This window comes from Molothrus ater, chromosome 10 (genome assembly GCF_012460135.2).
Source record: "Molothrus ater isolate BHLD 08-10-18 breed brown headed cowbird chromosome 10, BPBGC_Mater_1.1, whole genome shotgun sequence".
Taxonomy (NCBI): domain Eukaryota; kingdom Metazoa; phylum Chordata; class Aves; order Passeriformes; family Icteridae; genus Molothrus; species Molothrus ater.
In genome coordinates this window covers 10058743-10079857 of record NC_050487.2, presented here as the reverse complement: position 1 = coordinate 10079857, position 21115 = coordinate 10058743, and the positions used below count along the sequence as shown (strand labels likewise).

At 37.9% G+C, this 21115-nt stretch overlaps 1 protein-coding gene across 1 annotated transcript in view; it reads right to left on the bottom strand.

Annotated features, from left to right (window-relative positions):
• Positions 1–1984: 1984 nt before the first annotated feature.
• The window catches only part of COL4A3 (collagen type IV alpha 3 chain), a 55292-nt gene continuing 36161 nt past the window's right edge, over positions 1985–21115 (bottom strand). The window contains exons 31-51 of the mRNA XM_036388946.1: positions 20888–21055; positions 19733–19822; positions 19022–19156; positions 18212–18310; positions 17081–17170; positions 16577–16716; positions 15501–15627; positions 15152–15232; positions 14433–14531; positions 13453–13503; positions 12316–12501; positions 11494–11624; positions 10976–11048; positions 9622–9693; positions 9381–9500; positions 9132–9230; positions 8406–8618; positions 7586–7763; positions 6422–6536; positions 4903–5075; positions 1985–4658 (exon numbers count right to left, since the gene is read on the bottom strand). Coding sequence (XP_036244839.1) covers positions 4574–4658; positions 4903–5075; positions 6422–6536; positions 7586–7763; positions 8406–8618; positions 9132–9230; positions 9381–9500; positions 9622–9693; positions 10976–11048; positions 11494–11624; positions 12316–12501; positions 13453–13503; positions 14433–14531; positions 15152–15232; positions 15501–15627; positions 16577–16716; positions 17081–17170; positions 18212–18310; positions 19022–19156; positions 19733–19822; positions 20888–21055 — 2525 coding nt within the window. The 3' untranslated portion in view covers positions 1985–4573. The remainder of the gene's footprint in view (positions 4659–4902; positions 5076–6421; positions 6537–7585; positions 7764–8405; positions 8619–9131; positions 9231–9380; positions 9501–9621; positions 9694–10975; positions 11049–11493; positions 11625–12315; positions 12502–13452; positions 13504–14432; positions 14532–15151; positions 15233–15500; positions 15628–16576; positions 16717–17080; positions 17171–18211; positions 18311–19021; positions 19157–19732; positions 19823–20887; positions 21056–21115) is intronic.

Sequence of the window (21115 nt, the reverse complement as noted above, 5' to 3'; positions counted from 1 at the left end):
GCTCCCGGGGCCCTGCCCGGCCCACAGCAATCACCGCCCCGTTACCGTCACAGAGCGTTTGTCACCAAAGGCGGGTGACAGCCGTACCTTTCGTGCCCCGCTGACACCCAGCGCACACACCAGCTCTGCCCAGCAGAGCTAAAACCTTCCAAGGGCACCAGTAGCTGACCCTTCCTGATTATCAGAGAGCCCAGGAGCAGCTGCTGCTTCATGGCATAACTCAATTTTTCAACTCCAGACAGGAAAATACAATGAAAGAGGCGTTATGTTTGTGAGGTACTTTTTAAAAAGAAAAAAGCAGGCTCAGAGCTTTCCCTACTTTGGATTTATGATTACAATTGTAGTGGTTCCACCACATAAGCATGCATTGATCTAGGCTTGCAATTTGCTAATTCAGCTCTTCACAGATACTAACAGCACTGTTTTACATAGGCAAGTGGTCAGAAATGTGATCTCCTACTAAATAAATTTTGTCTAACATTGAGAATGATACAGTAGTTGCCTTAAGATCTTACATTTGCTCTTATATTTAGCTGCCTTGAAATATGAGCTGTGCCCCAAGCACATCTTACCAGGCAATCCTCATCATTGTGTATGTGGAGTCCTCAATTTTACCTCTTCTTTAACATTTTATAAATTATCAAAAGGATTTAATCTTTAAAATAAAAACAAACAAGAAAATCCCAAAGCAATTATTGTCTGAAAACTTGTTCATCAATCACAGTAGAAATATGGCTCCTCTCCTGTGATTCCCCATATGTAATTTTATGTTGAGATCAGTTTTGTGACTGTGTTTGTTCCATTGAATATATGACTGTTGTTAATAAATTCAGTGGTCACAGACAAGTCACTTGAGTCATTCTGAGTGTCAGGAAATCCTCCAGAAAAGCTCTGGTGGGGATTTCTAGTGTAGTATCACATGATAAATTACCATTAGAGGGTCACGACTGCCCTTTCCCCCTTGTCTTCCGTCCCAGCCCAAAAAGAATTGTATCAGGCTGTATCCCTTCCCCTCTCAGGACGTTCTTTCCATTTTTTGCATTGTGTACAGGTTTTTGCACAAGTAACTTTCTTTGATAGTTTGAAGATTTTCAGATCAGGGATTTAAAAGGCCATCCTTAAGCATGTTGCATACAACACAGTTCTGCTGGTTTGTCTTATTTTAATGCTGAACTCTTGATAATAATTTTAGGTGGTGCCTTTTTCTTTCTGCACACTCTGATTGTACCAAGCACCACACAGCCACTCACTCTGCACATCCCACCTCACCATGGGATGGGAGGAGAATCAAGAAAATGAAATAGAACTCATGTTGAGGTAACAATGGTTTTATAATTGAAACAAAATAGTAACAATAATGATACTACTACTACTAAATGTAATAAAAAGGAGGAGAGAAGGATGTAAAACCCAGGTAAGACAAATGATGACAATACAATTGCTGCCCAATGCCAAGCTGGTCCCTGATCCACCATCAGCCTCCTCTTTGCAGGTAATTTCCCCAGTCCATATACTGGCATGATGGTCTATGGCATGGAATTGCCAGTTCAGGGCACCTGTCCCAGCCATGCTTCCTCCCACCTTTCTGTGCTTCTCCTCACTGAAATGTCCTTGACTTAGAGTAAACACTACTGAGAACAATCTAACCATCAGCCTGTTTGCAATATAAAATATCAGTTAGCAATGTAAATTCTCCTACTGAATCCAGAACAGCCCTGAAACAGCTGATGAGAAGAAAAACCCCAGCTTACCACAGCATCCTATGTAGGAAGAAAGCTGGTATGCACAGACCCAGCTTGGGTATTTACATTCAAGTCCTAAACTTGAAGTGTGGTCCAGGTCAGAGGGAGCGAGTATCTTTCTTAAGACAAACTCTACCCCCTATGTTTTAATCAGATAGCCCTTTTTTTTGGTATGCCCAGGTAGTGGACAAGAGCATTAGTACTGGAAAAGGGGAAAAAGAAGCCAACATGGAAATGGGTCCTTTATTTAGTCAAAATATCTTTATTTGGCTGTATTAAGCAGAATACAGCCTCCATTATTTGCTCTTTATTCCCAATTTCTCATGTGTCCATTCTTTCAGTACAATATATTAACAGCTTGCACCTCATCAGCGCTTTCCAGTTAAGGCTCCCAAAGCATTTACAGACAGCAGTTAACTAATCCTCACAACAACCATTAGCAGTAGGGAAGGAAAATGATCTGCAGCTGCAGTGAGAAGTTAACATCAACTTCTCCCAAGTTTTTCTTTGATTTCCAGTGTCTAGCTTGTATTATGCCAGGCTTGACAAACATGTGTCCCTGCAGTTGTACTTCATGCTTTTGAAAGAGAGTCATTTTGAGCACTCAAAATCTAGAGCTATTTATCAACATCTTTCTTCAGTAACTTTTGAAGGCCACAAAAAAAGTGAGCAGCAGAATCCAAAACTAGGAACAAGGCATAACTTCCAGTTATATGCTATACTAAGAGACATAATTCTCTGTAACTTACCTTTGGACTTCAAAGCCACAATTCATTCCCTTCTCCTTACACGTTATTCTCTACTGGACACATTTCCAGCAGACTTCAGCCTCAGGTACTCACATTTGCATTTTACCAGCTAGTTTTATGTGGAAGTCTCCACAGTCATCAATTGTATGTTTGGATGACTGCAATGAGCATTAATGAAAAAAAAAAACCAAAAAACACCAGCACCCCAACAACCTACCAAGCAACAGGGGTGGTCTTTGAGTTTTTAAAGCAAACTTCAGAGTTTATGGAAAAGTCTAGTATGTGATTGTTTTAAGGAAGATAATCTCAACCCCAGGCTTGATTCAAATGAAAGACTAAATATTAATTTGACATTAATACCTTCTTACCAGTAGTGCATCTGCAAAGAGATTCTTCATTAAACCTTGTAAATTCACAATTGTACCTTGCAAACAGAATTACTATGACTGTTCAAGCAAACAATAATTTTAAAATATCCATTCAGTTCATATAAATGGTATCTTCATGTTAGCTCCATCATAAGAAACAGGCATGGAACACAGACAAAACCTTTTCTTAGTTAGGTTAACACTGAAAATTCAAACAGTCTGACAAACATGTTGCAAGTACTTGAACAGAAACAATATAAAATTTCACTGGCTTAAAAAAACATCTAAATGAGAAATCCATTATTTCACTGAATCACTAAACCCTACATTTAAAATGGTGCATTTACAGAACTACTCAGATGAATTAGGCTTCTTCACTAAATACTGAAATTCTGATAAATTGTGCAAGTATTAAAAAATATTAACATTTTAAATGTCAACATTACAATTTTAAATAGCCTTGCAAGTGCAATGTTATAAATATTAAAAAAAAACCTCAGAGCTACAATTTAATATAATTTATATGAGCAAATGAAAGTGCTTTTCAAGTATTTATGTTCATTTATAGTTGGATTCTCTTGTATGTAAGTCAGTGCTTAGATGGTACAATTTAAATATCAGTCTTTTTAGAAATTCTGGATGCATACATTTATCTGGATGGAATAAATGGTTTCATTTGCAGATATGTGTGCTAAATATTTAAATACAGAATACAATTTGTGATAAATATTTAAATATGAAATACTGTAAAATTGAAGTATTATAGATTTTGTTAGGAATCACATCCTGATGGGTGTGTAATAACCTGACAATGCCATGGGAGCCCTTGAGCCATACAGTATCTGTCATTTCTAACAAAATCCCAAATTACATGGTAAATAGTTTTTTCTTCAGGAGAGACAAAAGCATGTGACCATAATAGAGGCCCAATCCTGCCAAATTTGAAGAACTCAAAGATCGCATGATCAATGTCCAAGGCCATGGAATCTAAAGAAAACTTCCCAACACTTTCTTCAGTCAGCTCTTCGCCACAGTCACTCTGGAGCACACAGCCAGTGCTGTCACCACTGTCCTGCCTGCCCAGTGCCTGCTGTCACTCCCTCTCTGGCCAGTCAAGCACCATTATCATCACAGTGATACAAAAACCTTTGTATTCCTGTTTGCCAGCCAGAGGAAGGGTGAGGTACGTGGGGAGATACTTGTTTATTAGACAAGAAAACCAAACCAAAACAACTCTTAATGAATCATTATATAGTTAAAAGTGCACTGAAAATATTTCCTATTGAACCCTATCTCTCGTAAGTGCCAGACTGGCATCTTAAATGATATCCACTTGAAACACTGAACATACGTAAGCTGATACAGGAGCATTTAGATTGTCTTGCTGTTTGAAAAGCACATTAACACAAGGCAGCATTGACATCTTTCATTAAGGATCTGGTGATGCTGTAGTTTTATGGTGAAGATGCAGCTCAGAAATGACAAGGTTCAGCAGATGCCCCTGCAGATGCCATTATAAGATTCCTCCAACAAAGTGCTTTGTCATTTGCCATAGACAAAAGTCAAACTGTTGCCCTACCTCGCCACAGTGCTGCACTGGCAATTTATAATTTTCTTTCCAGATGCAGCAGGACTTCAATAAATTATAGCTCTTCAGAGTTAGGCAATTCTTTGTAATAAATCAGTTTCATGTTCTGTGAAGAGTGGCCACTGTTTAGATTGGTCTCTTCATGCAGACCTGACAACGACTGATGATATTCTCTAGTTGTCCTGCTTTCAAAGTCTGTGGCACAGGTCTCCTAGAAGAAAAACCCAAACATTCAACTTTTTTCTTTAAAAAACAGGGAAAGACAATGTGACTTTGGATATAGAATTACTGACAAGAACCTTGAAATTCTTGGCTCAAACATCTATGTGCTACAAAATGACTCTGCACCTAACAAACAAGGGTGCCTAACCTGAAGGGAATTACAAAGGAAGCCCCCACAGTTTTTGCAGGCATTTGTGTCCTTGGGCATTGGGATGAAGGGAAGTACAGTTTACCTGAACATTCTTCTTGGATTTAAGGATGCCAACCAGAAACTGTAGGAATTTGTGTAGTAGTTGCATGTCCCTCTGCCATGGCACTCTATGAATGGGACGGCCCGAAATTCTTCCAGACAAGATCCAGGAGATGCCAATGCTTGGCCAGAAGCTTCTGAGCCAGCACTTGTGTACTACAACCACCAAAACATTTTGATGAGAACTTGTCCATCAGCTTTTAGTAAACTGCAAGCAAAAAAGCCCCCCCCCCCGCTTTCTAAAACATACCATTGTTCTGTGGTATATCTTGGACAAAATAAAATGAATGCAGATTCATTTGATGAAACTTACAATGAAGGACAGAAGCCTTCTGAAAATTCAAGCAGTTATGGCATTTCTTAAGTTATTAAAATCCATATAAAATTCAAGCAGTTATGGCATTTCCCTGCAAAGGCCTTTTTCAGGTGGATGAAATACATGAAACTAACCAGTACAAAGCCTAGAGAGCTGGCTTCTGTCCAGTTGAGTACAACAGTAAGTACATTACAAATAAACAAAACTGGTGGGGGTGTGTTTTCATATTTTTTATTGCACTGATCACTTCTCCCAACACAAAAAGCAGAAAAAGCATTTTCCTTATCTGATGTTGGTAAATGCTTGTAGAAGTAGCTCTATAATAATTTGCAATGGTTTAAAATTGGCTAGAAAATACCATCTAACTTTGCTGATATTGGGAATAAGTAAATTGTTTTAACCAAATGCTAAAAAGTTCTCTCACTTTTTTCCAAGTTTATTATTATTACTTCTTAGGGCTAAATTGCAGGAGAAACAAAAACTTCACCCGAGACCTAAAAGGACTTTACATTATGGAAAAAAGAGGGGTTTAAAATTCTTCTACCTTCATTTTTCAATCCCTATGACATCCCACAAACATGGGTAACACAGATGCAATGCTACATCCCCTATTATAAATACACTGTTAGTCCCACAAGCAGTTCTCAATTTGCACTTCCATTATGAACTTTCTTCACTCATATCTAATTATGGCATCAAAATTGCTGAGGCAGTCTGCTGTAGACGTTGTTCTGCATTTATTTTTATTTTAGCTTTCAGTGCACTTCAGGCTCAAATCTGATTTTTAAAAGAAATTTCTGGCATAGAATTTGGTCACTTATTTCTATGTTTTTGTGTTCCAAACCATTTTAACCACTCTACTCCCAAACCTGTTTCCTAGATCTTAGCATAACATGTGAAAGTGAATGCATGCAGTTATTTTTGACAGACTAAAGTCCTTTAGTACTTCTCTCATCTTTTCTGCTTTTCCTCCTGCCACCTATTTTTGTGAACAGATCAGAATAGCAGTTTCTATGCTTTTGGAATTGAATAAGAATTAATAGACTTATTTTCTACTTCTTGGCAGAGGCAAAAAAAATTAAAAGGATTTAACAGTTATTAAGAAACAAATAAGCTATGAACAGCTGAAAACACCAATGAAAATGAGAGGACATAAAATGAATAATTCAAGTTGTTATATCCTTACCATAACAAAAGAAAAACCCTTCCAGAGAGACATCCAGCCATCTGGACATGCAGGAACCACAGTTGTTTGGCTATGAACTGCTATTACCATTGCAGCTCCTTCACAGACAACACACCTGTGAAGGAAAGCACACACATTCAGTGCAGACATGAGAGAAAACATGAAAGCAGAGCAAACTTATGCCTTCTAGGATGGTAGCTACCTCATGGCATAGCATACCTTGCTATAAATGCTACTACTCACACAGGTTTTGTGTGTTTAATGAGGAGTAAGTAAATTAAACCCTTATACCTTACCTTGCAATTGCTTTGCAATCTCTGCTAGTAACACCAGACTAAAACTGTTCTAAGATGGGAAGCAATTCCAGAACATTTGAACTTAATTTTGCCTTTAACGAAGTAACGAGCAGTAAGTTACCTTTTTCACATGCTCACTATTTTATGTTGTTCTGGTTTAGTTCAAAGTTCTGTACTTCTGTACCTTTATTTGTGATTAGAAAAAATAATCTTTATTTCCTAAATGAGGAAACTGAAGCTGAGCTACTGGATTGCAACAACAGGGTAGGGCAGGACAGAAGATAAGAGTGCAATGCCTGCTTTCCCGCCTTGGATTTTGCTGCTCTAGGTCTTTCATGCTTTTAGAACTTTTCTCTTACGTGGTTCTCCATCCTTCTCAGCTATTCCAAGCAACTAGAAAGGGCCAAGCTTGCAGAACAGTGTTTCATAGCTGAGAACCTTCAGCTCAGTTTACAATGTTCTTCACCAGCTACAGTAAATACATCATCCATAACTGAAAACAGAACTTGATTTGTGCTATAATTCTATATTAAAAAGTTGTCTTTATTTAATTTTAGTCTGTCTGTAATATCCATAATGATAGGGTCTAAAGAAAACAATCCCTGCAATCAGTAGGACAGTGTGCCATTTTCTTATGCTGGCTCTGCAGCAATAGGCCCTGTGGTGGGACCCTAGCTTTATTCCAACTTTTGTTGAGAGTATCACTGAGTATTTGACATAATTAGGTGAGTAATCAAAAACCAGGCAGATGAAGTCAGTGCTTGTACTGGCTGAGACAGGCAGGTCTTGCCTAAGATTTGCCACTTAAAACAATTTGTGATGCCTCTATGGTTCCAGGGCAGAAGAGCTAAAATTCTTATCCTTTTACCTGCTTATCTGGGGCTCTAGTGCCCTGCCAGAAATGGGTGCCATGTCTGGTGGCATCACCACTGCAGTGGACAGCCAGTAGGAGTAGTCATTGCGAGAAGCAAAGCTACAAACATCATTGGGGCTGCAGAACAAGAATGGCATTGTGCTGAACCTCTGCAAGCAGCTACCAGCTGTTCCTGGAAGGCAAAAGAGGAGAGGTTTGTGGCAGGACATTAAATTTAGTGCAGTGACCAGAAAAGACACACGATGGCACCCAATCCACTATAGGGACAATTAAAACAGTTGTTAACTATAAGAAGAGTCTGTTCAGTAAAATTATCTGAAAGAAAAATGCTTCTGGCTTATACAAAAATATCTATATAATAAACCAGGGCTAAGAACAAAATCTGTCAAAATAATACAATCTTCTTGAATGGTATCAGCCCTTGACACAGTAGCGGGGATTCAGCTACTTAAACAAGTTTCTGGTGACATTATTCACAGCCTAAAGTATCCCACTTAGGCTCCAAAACCCACAAGATTCTCCTTCACATCCTGTGGTGTTACTGTCAGCCCTGTGCAAATGTTGTGAAGGTTTATACTAGACATCTGTCCATAAGTAACTGAATTCCTCCTCAAAAAACTCTAGGGATATCAACGAGGGAATATAGGAGTGCAGGAAAGAAACCATGATTCCTGAATTGACTCCAGGCCCCTCTGGAGAGAGATGGTTGAAACCAATGTTTATCTCAGACACTTACTGTAAATTTGGTTTCAGGACAACTTAGCATTACTGCACTCTAAGAAAAAAAGTCTAAATTTTTTTACCAATACAGTACCAAGATCTTGTCCATGTGCTCGTTCATTTCCTTGTACAAAAAGCAGAGAATAGCCAACATAGATCTGGGATGTCCCATGTGGGCAGGAAGGAATCTTTGTTGTCTGACTATGCCGGGTAAAGATGAATCCTTTTCTTGTTGGACCAGCAGTGATAGTACCTGGTGATCCAGGTAACCCCTGCAGACCTGGAAAGCCAATCAATCCAGGTTGTCCTGTGAATAAGAAATAAATATGTCTGCAAGTATTATAATTTTGTTTAAATTTTCATTTCTTTTAAATTTGTGAAACTGCTTGAAAACTAACCAAAAAAAATGCCAATAACAAGATACAACTTAAAAACTGGGAGTATTTCCAGATGGTAGTTCCAGATGTAGGAATTCCTTCAGACTTAGCTCCAGCAGCTCCATGGTATAGTGAGGTATTTTAAAGTACCAATGCCATTTTTACCAAAAAAAGCTTCAAATACAAATATTTTGTGATGCCTAAATAAAAATATTTCATTCTATTTTAATGTAATATAAAGGCACCCTGGTACCTACAGATTTCAAGTGACTAAATAGAAGTGATTAATAACAGAAGAGCATATGTCCCTAAAGTTACTGTAAATGTTCTGTAAATTACAGAATCTCAATACATGTAAGAGGAAGGACTTACAGAAATCAGCAGTACAATTTATCTGTAAATTCAGTTAGTACCAGTCAAACAGAGATTCTGCTTTCCTGTACCTCTCTGGCCTGGAAATCCCCTGTCTCCTTTTGGACCAGGCAATCCTGGATGTCCTGGGTGACCAAAACGTCCTGGTAGACCTTTTACTCCTTTGGGTCCTAAATTGCAATCAAGAAAAAATTCCCCAGAGGCATATGGTGAAGATTTTAGACTTCTGTGCAGAAGTTTTTTCCACCAAACCAAAATGGTGGAAAAGCATTCTAAGCAGCACACACAGACACATGCATAGAGATAAAAATATAAATCACCTTGTAGTCCAGGAATCCCTTGAATTCCTTGATCACCTGGTGTTCCTGGGACTCCTGGCAGTCCTGCAGGACCCTTGCTTCCTGGGATAGAGAATATTTTTCCAGGGAATCCAGGTGGGCCTAGCAGCAAAAATATAATGAATATCTATTGCTTTACAATGAGAGAAAGCAAACAAACTAAAAAACAAACCAAATAAATCAACCTAAGTCAGCTGCTATTGGAAGGAGAAGGGTTGGTTACCTTGCTGGCCCTTTGGTCCCCTTGGCCCTTCTGCACCTTGTGGTCCTGGGGGTCCTTGATTACCCTTTTCTCCTAAAAGAGAAGATTGAAGATAAATCTGTCTGGTTTAAAATGTCAACACAACTGTCAAAGTTTCAGAGGCTTGTTGAAGAGTCCTGCATAATCCATGCTAAGTTCCCAAAGGGTAACACAGCCTATAGACTGTTTTAAAATGTGAAAGTGAGTTTCTTCACCTCTGCTGCAACTGTATCATTTATAGATCAAGTGCATTTAATTTATAAGATGATACTGTCATCCCTATCTATATGAAGGTTGGTCCATAAACCTAGTTTAAATTCTCAACTTTAGATTATATCCTTTCTATCTTACATGGTTTTGTCACTGGATTTGCAGCCTTCAAGTGGAGTTCAGCTCCCTTTAACCCTACTTTCAGTTATGCTGAAGGCTTTAAGAGAGTTGCAGTGTTTTTGTTGAGAAATTTGATAAGTGATTCTTTTCACTGAGCACAATATGAGGTTACATTCAGACCATGCTCCACAGTTCTGCTTGAAACAAAAGAATTAATTAGAAGTATTTTTAATACCACATTGGGATATTTGACATGTGTGAAATGAAAGTTTTTGGTTAAAGAAAGTAAGATTACTCTGTGTGGTGACTTTGCCAACTAGAACAAATTTAAAATGCACAATAGTTAGCATGGATCACTAAGAGGTAGGTTAGACAGGGACTGTAAATCATGCAATTGAAAATGAGAATACTGGAGTAATGCAGGCCTACATCATATTTAAATCACTAGAAAATTGTCTAAATTAAAAAGATTTTTAGCTAGCTACTGATTCAATTTACCCTCAAGAATATGAAATTGATGAAGCCAATACATTTAGCAGTTCATCTGCTGATGAACTGTAAGTGAGATTTTAATTGGAACTATTCTCACAGCAAACAACAGATCCAGTGCTGTAAGTATGATTAAATGTGCCTGAGTTCTATAGCTAAGAGACTGTCAAAAAGTCACATTTTCTAGCAGCGGTGGAATATTTCCAATTGGCAGACTCAGTGCCAAAGTCCTTACAGCTCATCGCTCACTCAGGACAAACTTGTTTTGAATTTGCCTGAAATGGAGGTTGTTGATGTGTCAGCCCTTCCTCACCCTAGCCTAAGTTAGGACCCAGCCAGAGCATGTACCTCAGTGAAAACTCTTAGTGAATGCTTTTATTTAGACCTGACTTAACCCTGACTTTCATGGCAAAACCTTGTGTCTCTAGAACCCCTCATACATAAATACAATTATAACTCAACATGTAAATGATTGTATTTGGCACACAGGAGTGTACATAAAAAAATACATTAATACCTTTTACACCTGGGAATCCAAGAAATCCAGGGTCCCCTCTAGCACCAGGATAGCCTGATCGACCTTCTATTCCCTGCAAAACAGAGAACATCAGTGATAAACAGGAGCAGCATCTTCATACAAGCAAATATACTTTATTTTTGTTCAGAATATTCAAGGCATTATGTTCACAGAATATGCTGTAACTAGAACTATCTGCTCCACTTTTAAGCATGTTAGAAATTGTCATATTATTGTTCAGATTATCCTGTAATACAGACCAGCCAAGGAAATGACATGCCAGGAATTAGAAAAACAATTCTTATTGACCCACTTAAGTCCATAAAACTGGCTTCTCATATCCATTTTATTTCCTTTATAACAAGGTGTTTTTGTGAAAATGGGTGGGAGGGGACACTTGTTTGGGCTTGTTGTTTATTTAGAGATTTTGGAGGGTTTTTTAATGGGTATTATTATCTTTTCATTGTAAGAGCAGACTACCAGTGCAGTAAGAAAGAAGCACTGTTCCTTTCACTGACTTTGGGACCAGGAGGGCCAATGTCACCAGCTGGGCCCCTTGGCCCTGGAATTCCATCCGCCCCTCGGACACCTTTGCTTCCTTTCACGCTGAGAGTGGAAAGGCCAGGAAGGCCTGGAAAACCAGGAGCACCTGTACAGAAACATCAGAGTAAGGGAAAACTGCTGCCAACAGCTTTTCACCTAGACTACACACAACACAGTGCAACATCCAATGGCTCCATAATGATACTCATGTTTATCACCTCAGTGATTTCCAAGGAAATATATACACTTTAAAAAAAAAATCAAATTTTTCCTAGCCTGCTAATTTAGTCTAAGATCAGAATTTATAGTACTCTTTAACACTACAGGCTTTTGAATATCCTCCAGTTGTAGTTAAGTCTGGAATCACAGAATCATTTACATTGGAAAAGACCTTTAAGATCATTAAGTCCAATTGAAAACCTAACACTAAGCCGTGTTGTCACTTAGCATGAGTGGCATTTAGGGACATGGTTTAGTGACAACATGGCTTAGGTTTAGGTGTTAGGCTATCTCACTTTGTTAAAGTTAGATCTCAGCTGCCTCACAAACCACGTGGGAGGAAAGCAAGATAATGCAATCTGGTGAACTCAAAAGCTTAGAGTTATTTTAATTTAAATGTCACTGCATAGATCATGTTGTTTGCAATGGTAATATTGCATTAGCTACTAAAGGACTTGTTTAATTATGAAACTCTCTTGGGGGAATACCCCTTTCAATCTTGAATTCTGGATAGGCTGACTTCTACTTTGAATTATCAGTATATCCTTTCAGACAAATAAGGAGTTCCAACAACACACCTGGTCTTCCACGTGCACCAGGAGTACCTCTGTTCCCTTTCTGACCAATGATTGCCACGCCTGTGGTGCCTTGAAATCCAGGTAACCCCACTAAGCCAGGAGGTCCAATGGGTCCTTGATCTCCCTGACGACCTTTCACACCTGGAGGCCCAGGAAAACCAGGCAGTCCCATGTCCCCTTTGATTCCTGCAAAGTGTGGATATCACATGTGGAGAAGGCTGTCAAGACACTGAGGTGAGGTGACAACTCCAAAAATGCATTTCCTATATGGCAAAGGTGGAATTCAGCCCTTGTCTTTAGTACAGAGAAGTCCCCAAAGCCAGCTTGCTACCCTAAAGCAAAATAGTTCTGAGAAGACAGGACTCACAGCAAGGTACACACAATTTTTTCTTAAAATAAAAAACCCCACAAATAAAATAAAAAAAAAAACTCACTCCATTTCAGAGATTGCTCATCCCAAGGAATAAACTTGAGAGGAGGATAAACAGACCAGAGAAGGGAATATTTATTGATGAATAAGTAGAAAAATGCTTCTTTGTTCGGAACTAAGAAATCCTTTTAAACTGGATCAATATGAATGCAAAAAAATAAGAGACTATTCCATAAGGATATTGTTCTGAAGTCAATCTTGGAGTGCTTTTAATTTTACTTTTTTAAAGTAAAGAAAATCAGTGGATTTCTACCAGCACTAGAAATACAATGTCAAACCTAAAAAATGGGAAGAGTCCCTCTTCTGTTTATCGATATCAAAGGGAAGATCAACAAAATTAAAATGCAACTACTGCAGCTTTCTCAAAATGTGCTTATTATTCAGAAAGATCTTGTTTTGATAAGAACCTACTCTGGTAATCCAATTATATATCACAATAACATTTCAAAAGCTCTAGAATGTGTATATCACTTTCACAAGACCACAGAAGTCAGCTTCCTTATTTGCCTTTTACAACAATCTAAACTTTGCAAGCAACAACCCTTGACATTTAATATATAGGATCAAACCATTGATCTAAAGCACAGAATCACTCTTGATTTCCTCTGACACTTAGTGCCATTTCTAGCACCTGAAAGCAGGAGGGGACTTGATGATGTTTCTGGGATTTCAAAATTAAGCTGTTGCTTTTCAAAAAGGCAACTCACCTCTACGCCCAGGAATACCTGGAAAACCAGGGATCCCTCTCCCTGGTGGTCCTGTAAAATATTAGGTCACATTACACTCAAAGTCTGAAATAATTTTTTGAAAACATCAGTTTTCAAATATTTCATACATTTTTTCAGAGATCATGGAATCAAAAGGTAGAGTTCAGATGTATGTAAAGTAAAATGTATTATATCCACTTCTTCTATACAAAACCACAAATTAAATTTTTACTTTAATTTTAACTCTTATTGGTCAATCTTATTTGAGGTACATTCTACAAGAAGAAGCTATTTCTTTCTTTTCAGAGAAAAAAACAGAAAAACCCCTGCACTTAATTTAGTTCAGAAAAATAGAAAAAAAATGTAAACCTATAAAAGAAAATACATTAACAGTGATTACTTCAACATGAGAATACTTTCTAAATACTGTGGATGCCTTCTAAGTATCTTCTTGATACCAGGATGCAAAGAAAATTTTTTCACTGCAAAATTCTGTCAGAATTCAGTGTAGGACTAAATCTATCTGAACACTGATAACATCAGGAGTGACTTCTAAATGAAAGGTTTCACAACCCAAGGTGTAGGTCATGGAAGCTTTCACTATTCATGCAGGAAAACACTGTGATCCCTTTCATTTTATATTCACATAAAACAGAAGATTGCTTTGAAAGGATTTTGGTTCTTTTAAACTCTGAGATTAAACCCATAAAAGCTGTTAATCAGCAGTACTTTGACTCTTGCAGACATGAACATTTTTAGGTGACATTACAACACATGTAGAATAGAGCATTTGTAATGCACTTGGGTTGTTGACAGCATGTACAAAAATTATATAGAAAACCACTTACAACCTTCTACTTCTAAACTTAGCTTTGGCTCCACATAAGCTCCTTAGTAATCCTTCCAAATCATCCTTGTCACTATAATTACAGAAAAAAACCCAATTGTAAAAGAGAATGAAAATATTTCACTGCTGTTACCTGGTTCTCCCTTTACTCCTGGGGGACCAGGCATACCATCCTGACCTTGAGAACCCCTTTCACCAACAAGTCCAGGTTTTCCAGGGACTCCAACGGCACCTGTGAATTACAATGGACCACAATATCATTTTTACTTCTGTAACTTTGCAGTGAGAAGATTTGACTCCCCTTTATTAAAATTTAATTAGCTCAGCTACTTCAAAGATAGGGGTAGCTGTGTTGGTCTAGAGCAGCATATAGCTTGTATGGAGCTCACTGGACTTCAGTGGATTTAACACCCCCACTATTTTCACAGACATAATAAAGTCTTCAATGCATGCCTCTCTGTTGCTACATACACACACTGCCCCTGAGGTATATTTTAATTCTGTTTTAGCTCTGTTGCTTTAGCAGACAGCTACAGCTCTTTGTTACTCCAGTTAGTTTTCTTCTCTTCATCTACCTATATCTTAGTTTATTAGTGTTTTTTAGGAGGTAGAACCTAAAGAACCTAAGCCTTTCTTATAATTGTGTGGCTATCACACCTTGAGACCCTTGGATATGTACTCAATTTTAAAAAGGCTAAAACCTTTCCAGTAGTGAAGCAAAATTAAAACTTTTTGCCTCAGCTGAACAGTTAATATTGAAATGGGCTGTTAAAAGGAGGCAAACAAAGACTCAAACTGAAATGAAATCCCAAACCCAGGGCAGTGATTTAGGAGAGAAGCTATATACCATACCAGGAGGGCCTGGGACTCCCTGCTGTCCTTGGCGGCCCTGGCATCCTTTAACACCAGGATCTCCAGGGGGTCCATACTGCCCTGTAAGAAGAAAGAGTGTGGCAGAGGGGAAGTGGCATCACCTCTAGATCCAGACTCAGTTTAGAGCTTTGCTGTTGTTTCTGCTTTGGCCAGCTGCAAAAGTTCTCCAGGTGACCCCAGCTGGCCTGGCTGCTGTGACCACAGAGGAGCTGTTGAGGTTTGCAGCAGGCAGTGTAAGTCACTGTGCCACCCCCAGGCACCCGTGCAGTTGAGGAATTATCTTCTACAGCGTGTCACCAGCTCAGCAGCCTCCAAAAGCACCCCATACCTGGGATTCCTGCACCTCCAGTTTCCCCTCTGATCCCATGTGGTCCTGGTACTCCGGTAAGCCCCGGATGGCCCTCAGAGCCCTTTTCTCCTTTGCTGCCAAAAGCTCCCGGGGGACCTGGATCTCCCTAACAAACAGTTGCACACACACAGGTAAAGAATCACAGTGTAGAATAGAAAAATCACGTGAAATTTTAAGGCTTAAGCTCATGTAATCACATTTCATTAGTATTTTCAGACAAAAACCAAAGCAGACTAAATACAAGGTTAAGATCTATTTTAACCTTTATAAACCAAGTTGGTTTTAGATTTTTCCCGAGCACAGATTTCCCTTCAGTTTTATTCTACCAGCTGTTCTTTTGATCCAAACATTCATTCCTTAGGTAGTATGCAGCTATACAAAATACTGAATTGCATTTTTTTCCTTGAATTCCTACTGACTTTTTTCACAGAAGTTTCACTGGGGCTACCCAGCTCATACTGAAAATAAACGAATCATTTAGACAAATTACAGGATTTATACAGGAATTTATAGCCTCAGCCACACATTTCAGATAATCTCATAGGTAAAAAGACTTCCAGTTATTCAACAACCAGAACATGTGGAGTTAAACTATCCAACTAAACTAACTTAAAAATACTGCTTTGTTCTTAGCAATGTATATATGACCAAACAGCATACACTGGATATAATACACATTACTAAGGAAAAAAAAAATCTTGTGCAAGGATATTACCAGACTATCCAAACTAAACAGTACAAGTTTATAATATAAACTTTTGCATTTGCTAAGATGAGTTTTTAATGTACTTTTTAACATCCTTATTCTTAATGAGTTAGAACTTTTACAGAAAGCAAGTTACTTCAAGATATTTCATCTTTATAAATAAGAAATTCTTGCACAAATGAAGTGAAATACAATGGAAAAAACTCCTGAGTAATGACAATAGAATTTTCATATTTCTTACCACTAATAAATCAACTATTTCTGCAAACTCTGCAGCTCTTGCTTACATGTTCTGTTTCTATAGTCAAAGGCTCTGCCTAACAGGAAAGTTTTTCCCCTGCCTTTATACCTTTGGACCAGGTTCTCCTGGAGGCCCAGCAGATGGGTACCCAGGATCTCCTTTGTCACCTGGAAAGCCACCATAGCCTGGTGGACCAGGGTCACCTGATGGTCCTGGAAAGCCTGGAGATCCTTTCTGGCCTTTTGGACCTGGAAAAATACCAATACTGATACCATTCTTAAAAGGATCATAATTGCATTTCACACTCCTTGTTTTGTGAGCTATTGCTTATATATACAGATATTAATTCTTCATTAAAGTAATTTAAACTGTGATTTTATTTCTAAAAGGAGGTTCTTCAATGTAACAATATATAAATTAAAGAATTTGGATAGAGAGGGAGAATTGCATTCTGCCAGTCAAGCAAATACTGGGGTGAAGATAAGTCTATGGATACTAAAGAATAAATCCCAGTATAAGAATTGTGTGGTGTGCTGACAGTAACAGCTCAGACCTGTGCAAATGCTTCTAGAGAGCTATATGAGTTTGTAATATGTCTTGAAAGAAAATGACCTGGAATTCCCATGTCCCCTTTGTCTCCAAGTGCACCAGGGAATCCTTGTCCTCCAGGAATCCCTGGAAGACCCATAAATCCCTTGGCTCCTGCAAGATGAAGAAATAAATGTCATGTTAGAACTGTTATGGATACAAAATTCTCTACCACACACCTTCTTTTAGTGTATTACTATTTTATAGATAATCAACATGGAGCCTTTTGCCCCAGACATAGATAAAATTATCATTATTGTTTTCATAAAGCCAAGGAAATTACAAATACCTTATGTATCAATGTTAAAATTAAGGTTTGTGACCACAGCACTAAGGGGCAGCCACTGCAATATATTTTAGCTGAATTTGATCAAGATCATGAATTTGTATTTATGTACTGGACTCTCCTTTCATTGCACTGCAGTTCAGTTTAGTTTTGTGCATGGAACAATCACATTATTACTTACTCATGACAGATTTCTCATGACTAGGATATAGTAAAAACTGAGCGTGACCTAAGCAATTTTCCCCTCACTCACTTAGCTTGAGATTCATTTAGCTAAATTAGCACTCAGTTTAATGACTAGAATATCCAGATTATCTAGAATGTTCTGTGAACATTCTTTCTAAATGCCAGTCTGCCAATGCCTGACATTTTTAAAGCTGCTTTTCACTAGAAAACTGTTAACTTTTGAAATACAAGTCAAATATATAAGTTTTGAAAAGGGAAATATAATTAATCTGAAATTCAAAAAAACCCCTAAAATATTTTCGTGTAAAATTGTAACATTTTAGAATTAATTTTTTAATAATATTGCAAATTCAGACTTCTTTTTCCTTTTTAGAAATATTAATTTTTATTCATTCGTTTCCTTGGCTTTTTGACTTTTTTTGTTATTCAGGATTTAATATTATTTTCTATTTGTCATCCTAAACAATGGTATATACTTGAAAGAAAACAAAGAATGATTTGGTGATAGCTGCTATGACTTTCAAACTGCAGCTTTTGAAATTGCCCAGTTTCAGAATTCTCAGGAAAGCCTGAGAGTTAATAGAGAATGTAGTGCTGCTTCTGGAGCCAAGCTGGTGTGCACTGGAGCAGCAGTGCCTCCCTGGCCACATGGCACAGGGATTTTCAATTTACATATTCCATACCTGGTAGACCAGGCATTCCTTCAGACCCATCAACACCTGGTGGACCTTGCACACCAACGTCTCCTTTTTCTCCTCTCACACCCATTTGGCCTTGAACTCCTGAAATGAAGATTCATTTAAAAGATATTACAAAACATCATCTTAGAATATACCTTTTGTACAAAGTTTAACATTCTATAACTCTTTAAGCTAACGAAACAGAAGTGGAACATGGGATTTTCACTCTGAACACACATAAGCAAAATACAATCTCAAATTCAACACCTTCTGTATTTTTCATGTGGAGGCAATAGGAAGTTCCTGAAAGCTTCCATAGGAAAATACCAATAGAAAAAGCCAGATAGCATTAGTTAAGCATCTACAGCTCATATAGAGAGTCTACATTAATATTGCAAAGGAGTTTTTCTGGCAGTCAGGTACTTCTGAGCAGATTTCATGTCTTTGCAATCCAGCCTCTGGTTGGTAGGTGCAGCCATTTCTGTGCTCACAGGATAATATAAATGTAAAAACATAAATGTATAGCATATATGTATAGAAGCCTCCTGGTACTACTGATATATTATTTAGCATTAAAATAAGAGCTTTTTAAATGAATTAAGAATTACTAAAATTGAACTGAATATTCAATGTAATATCTAACTATTCCATAAATAAGAAGGCAGTTCTAGTGTTTAGCAATAATTATTTCAAAACAATGTGAGTACTCTCAGCAGTAGTGTCAGTTTATTCCATATTTTAGAGTCCACTGAAACTGCCAAACAGATGACAACCCTGGCTAGTTTTAATGACAGAACAATGAATATGCTGTACCTTTTAAACCTCGTTCTCCTTTGTCCCCAATACCAACCAAGGTCTCAGATGGTCCAGGAAAACCTTTATCACCTGGTTCACCTTTTTCTCCAAGAAATCCTTTTCTTCCCTTTATTCCTGGGAAGCCAGGAGAACCTGCAAGAAAATAGAGTGAAACATTCAGGAGACCTGACTAGATGATATAATAAAGCAAAGCAGATAATGCCAATCTTCAAGAGCAATTGTATTTTACCTATGTAAATATACATTGCAAAACAACCTAAACTAGCTTCTTAACTGCTCCAATCATCAATAAAACACCTACAAGTACAGATTACTTGTAGCAAGTAATGCTTGTCTTTCCAGCAAGACATAGAAATTATTTCTTATAGTGAATAAACACAATCTTGTGCCTGTTAAATAAATGTAATAATGGTATCCACACAGTGGGGGAAAAAACAGCAAAAAGGCTCTCTGCTCTTTATTGAGCAAATCACCAGCCACTTAAAAAATGAAAAAGTTGGCAAGTCAAAACTGCTAAAAAATATGATATTATTCAGTCTGCAGACAGCACATATACAGAAAACAGATTTACCAAGACTCAAAGAAATTCCAGTACAACATCTGTACTCAGGAGTGATAATACACACAAAAATGGATCACAAGAGTAACTTGAGCATTGAAATTCCTGTATTCTAAGTGACAAGGAAGGCAGATAAAGTGCTCACTCACCTTGGATACCAGGGTTGCCTGGTCTTCCAACCATGCCAGGGGGTCCAGGAATTCCTAACAGTCCCATTACACCTGGATCTCCCCTTGCACCTGTGGAGTTGAAGCAATAGGAACATATTTGTTAGGATTAAATTAGTTAAATAGAACATTGCTTTAGAAAACTACACACACCTGTCATTTCAGTGTTTAATTGCTTATTTTATTTTTTCTCCATTTCTGTAACTGTCCAAGTCAGTTTTCCCATCTTTAACTACAGGATCAGGACTTATAACCCCCAAATTACCTAAGTTAGTAGCTGCAACAGCTCCTATCAATGAATTAAATAACTAACAGTAAGGATAATGCATCTGAGATACCCACACAGGGATGAGATAGCAGTCATGAGATGTGTGGGAATGACATTCCTTTCAGGCTCAGGAGTCAAAGACCAGCTGGGAAATAACAACTCCCTCAAATGCCACCAGAAGTCTATGTTTGCATAACTGAGTCAAGTCCTACATGTTTATCAAAAGCTTTACAGATTCTCAATATAAAAAGGCATGTACCATCTCCTTCCCACAGTGTAATGATTTGATATTAAAGAAAAATCTTTGTTAGAAATAAGAAAGATTATATGACTGATATATTTTATTCTTCAAAACAAATTTCTACAGATTTCTGAAAGAAAAAACCAAACCAACCCTACAGGGACCACTTAGCTTACTTAAAGTTAGCTCTGGTTAGTGACAGAGCTTGATCTGACTCAACTCTATCTGACTCTAGATATGAGCTTATAAGAAAAAGAAGCTAGCATTACAAAGTATTTGAAAAGGGATGCTAAACACTTTGCAATTCCATTGTGCTGGGGGAGTTGCTTTGATTATTAAATATTTCATGTCCTACTGCAAGGACATTCCTTTACAAAAACTAGATAAAACACTGTTCTCAGAAGACTATTATAAAAAATTCCACACTGTCAAGAGAGCTTCAAGATATGCTCATCCTTTAAGGAAGAATGATTTATTAGTTTTTCATAAAAATCTCAAAGATAAATTAAAGGTGTTGATGGAAAAATATTGCAGCATCTTCAGTCTGGAAAAACATGACCTTTTTTGCAAAACACCTTTCTGCAAAGACTCAATTGCTAATCAAAACAAATACTTGGGGAAACCTTACCTGGCAAACCAGAGATTCCCGGCCTTCCAGATTGTCCCTTGGGACCAGGTAATCCTGTTTTTCCTTGAAGACCTATTAATCCAGGTTCCCCAGGCTTTCCATAGGTTCCTGGGATACTCAAGCCAGGAGCACCTAGGTTTCCTTTTGAACCTTGTAAACCTCTTCCTCCTAAGAAAAGTACAGGACAGTGTAGTATGGTAGATCTGTCTGAATAACAAACCTTCATCT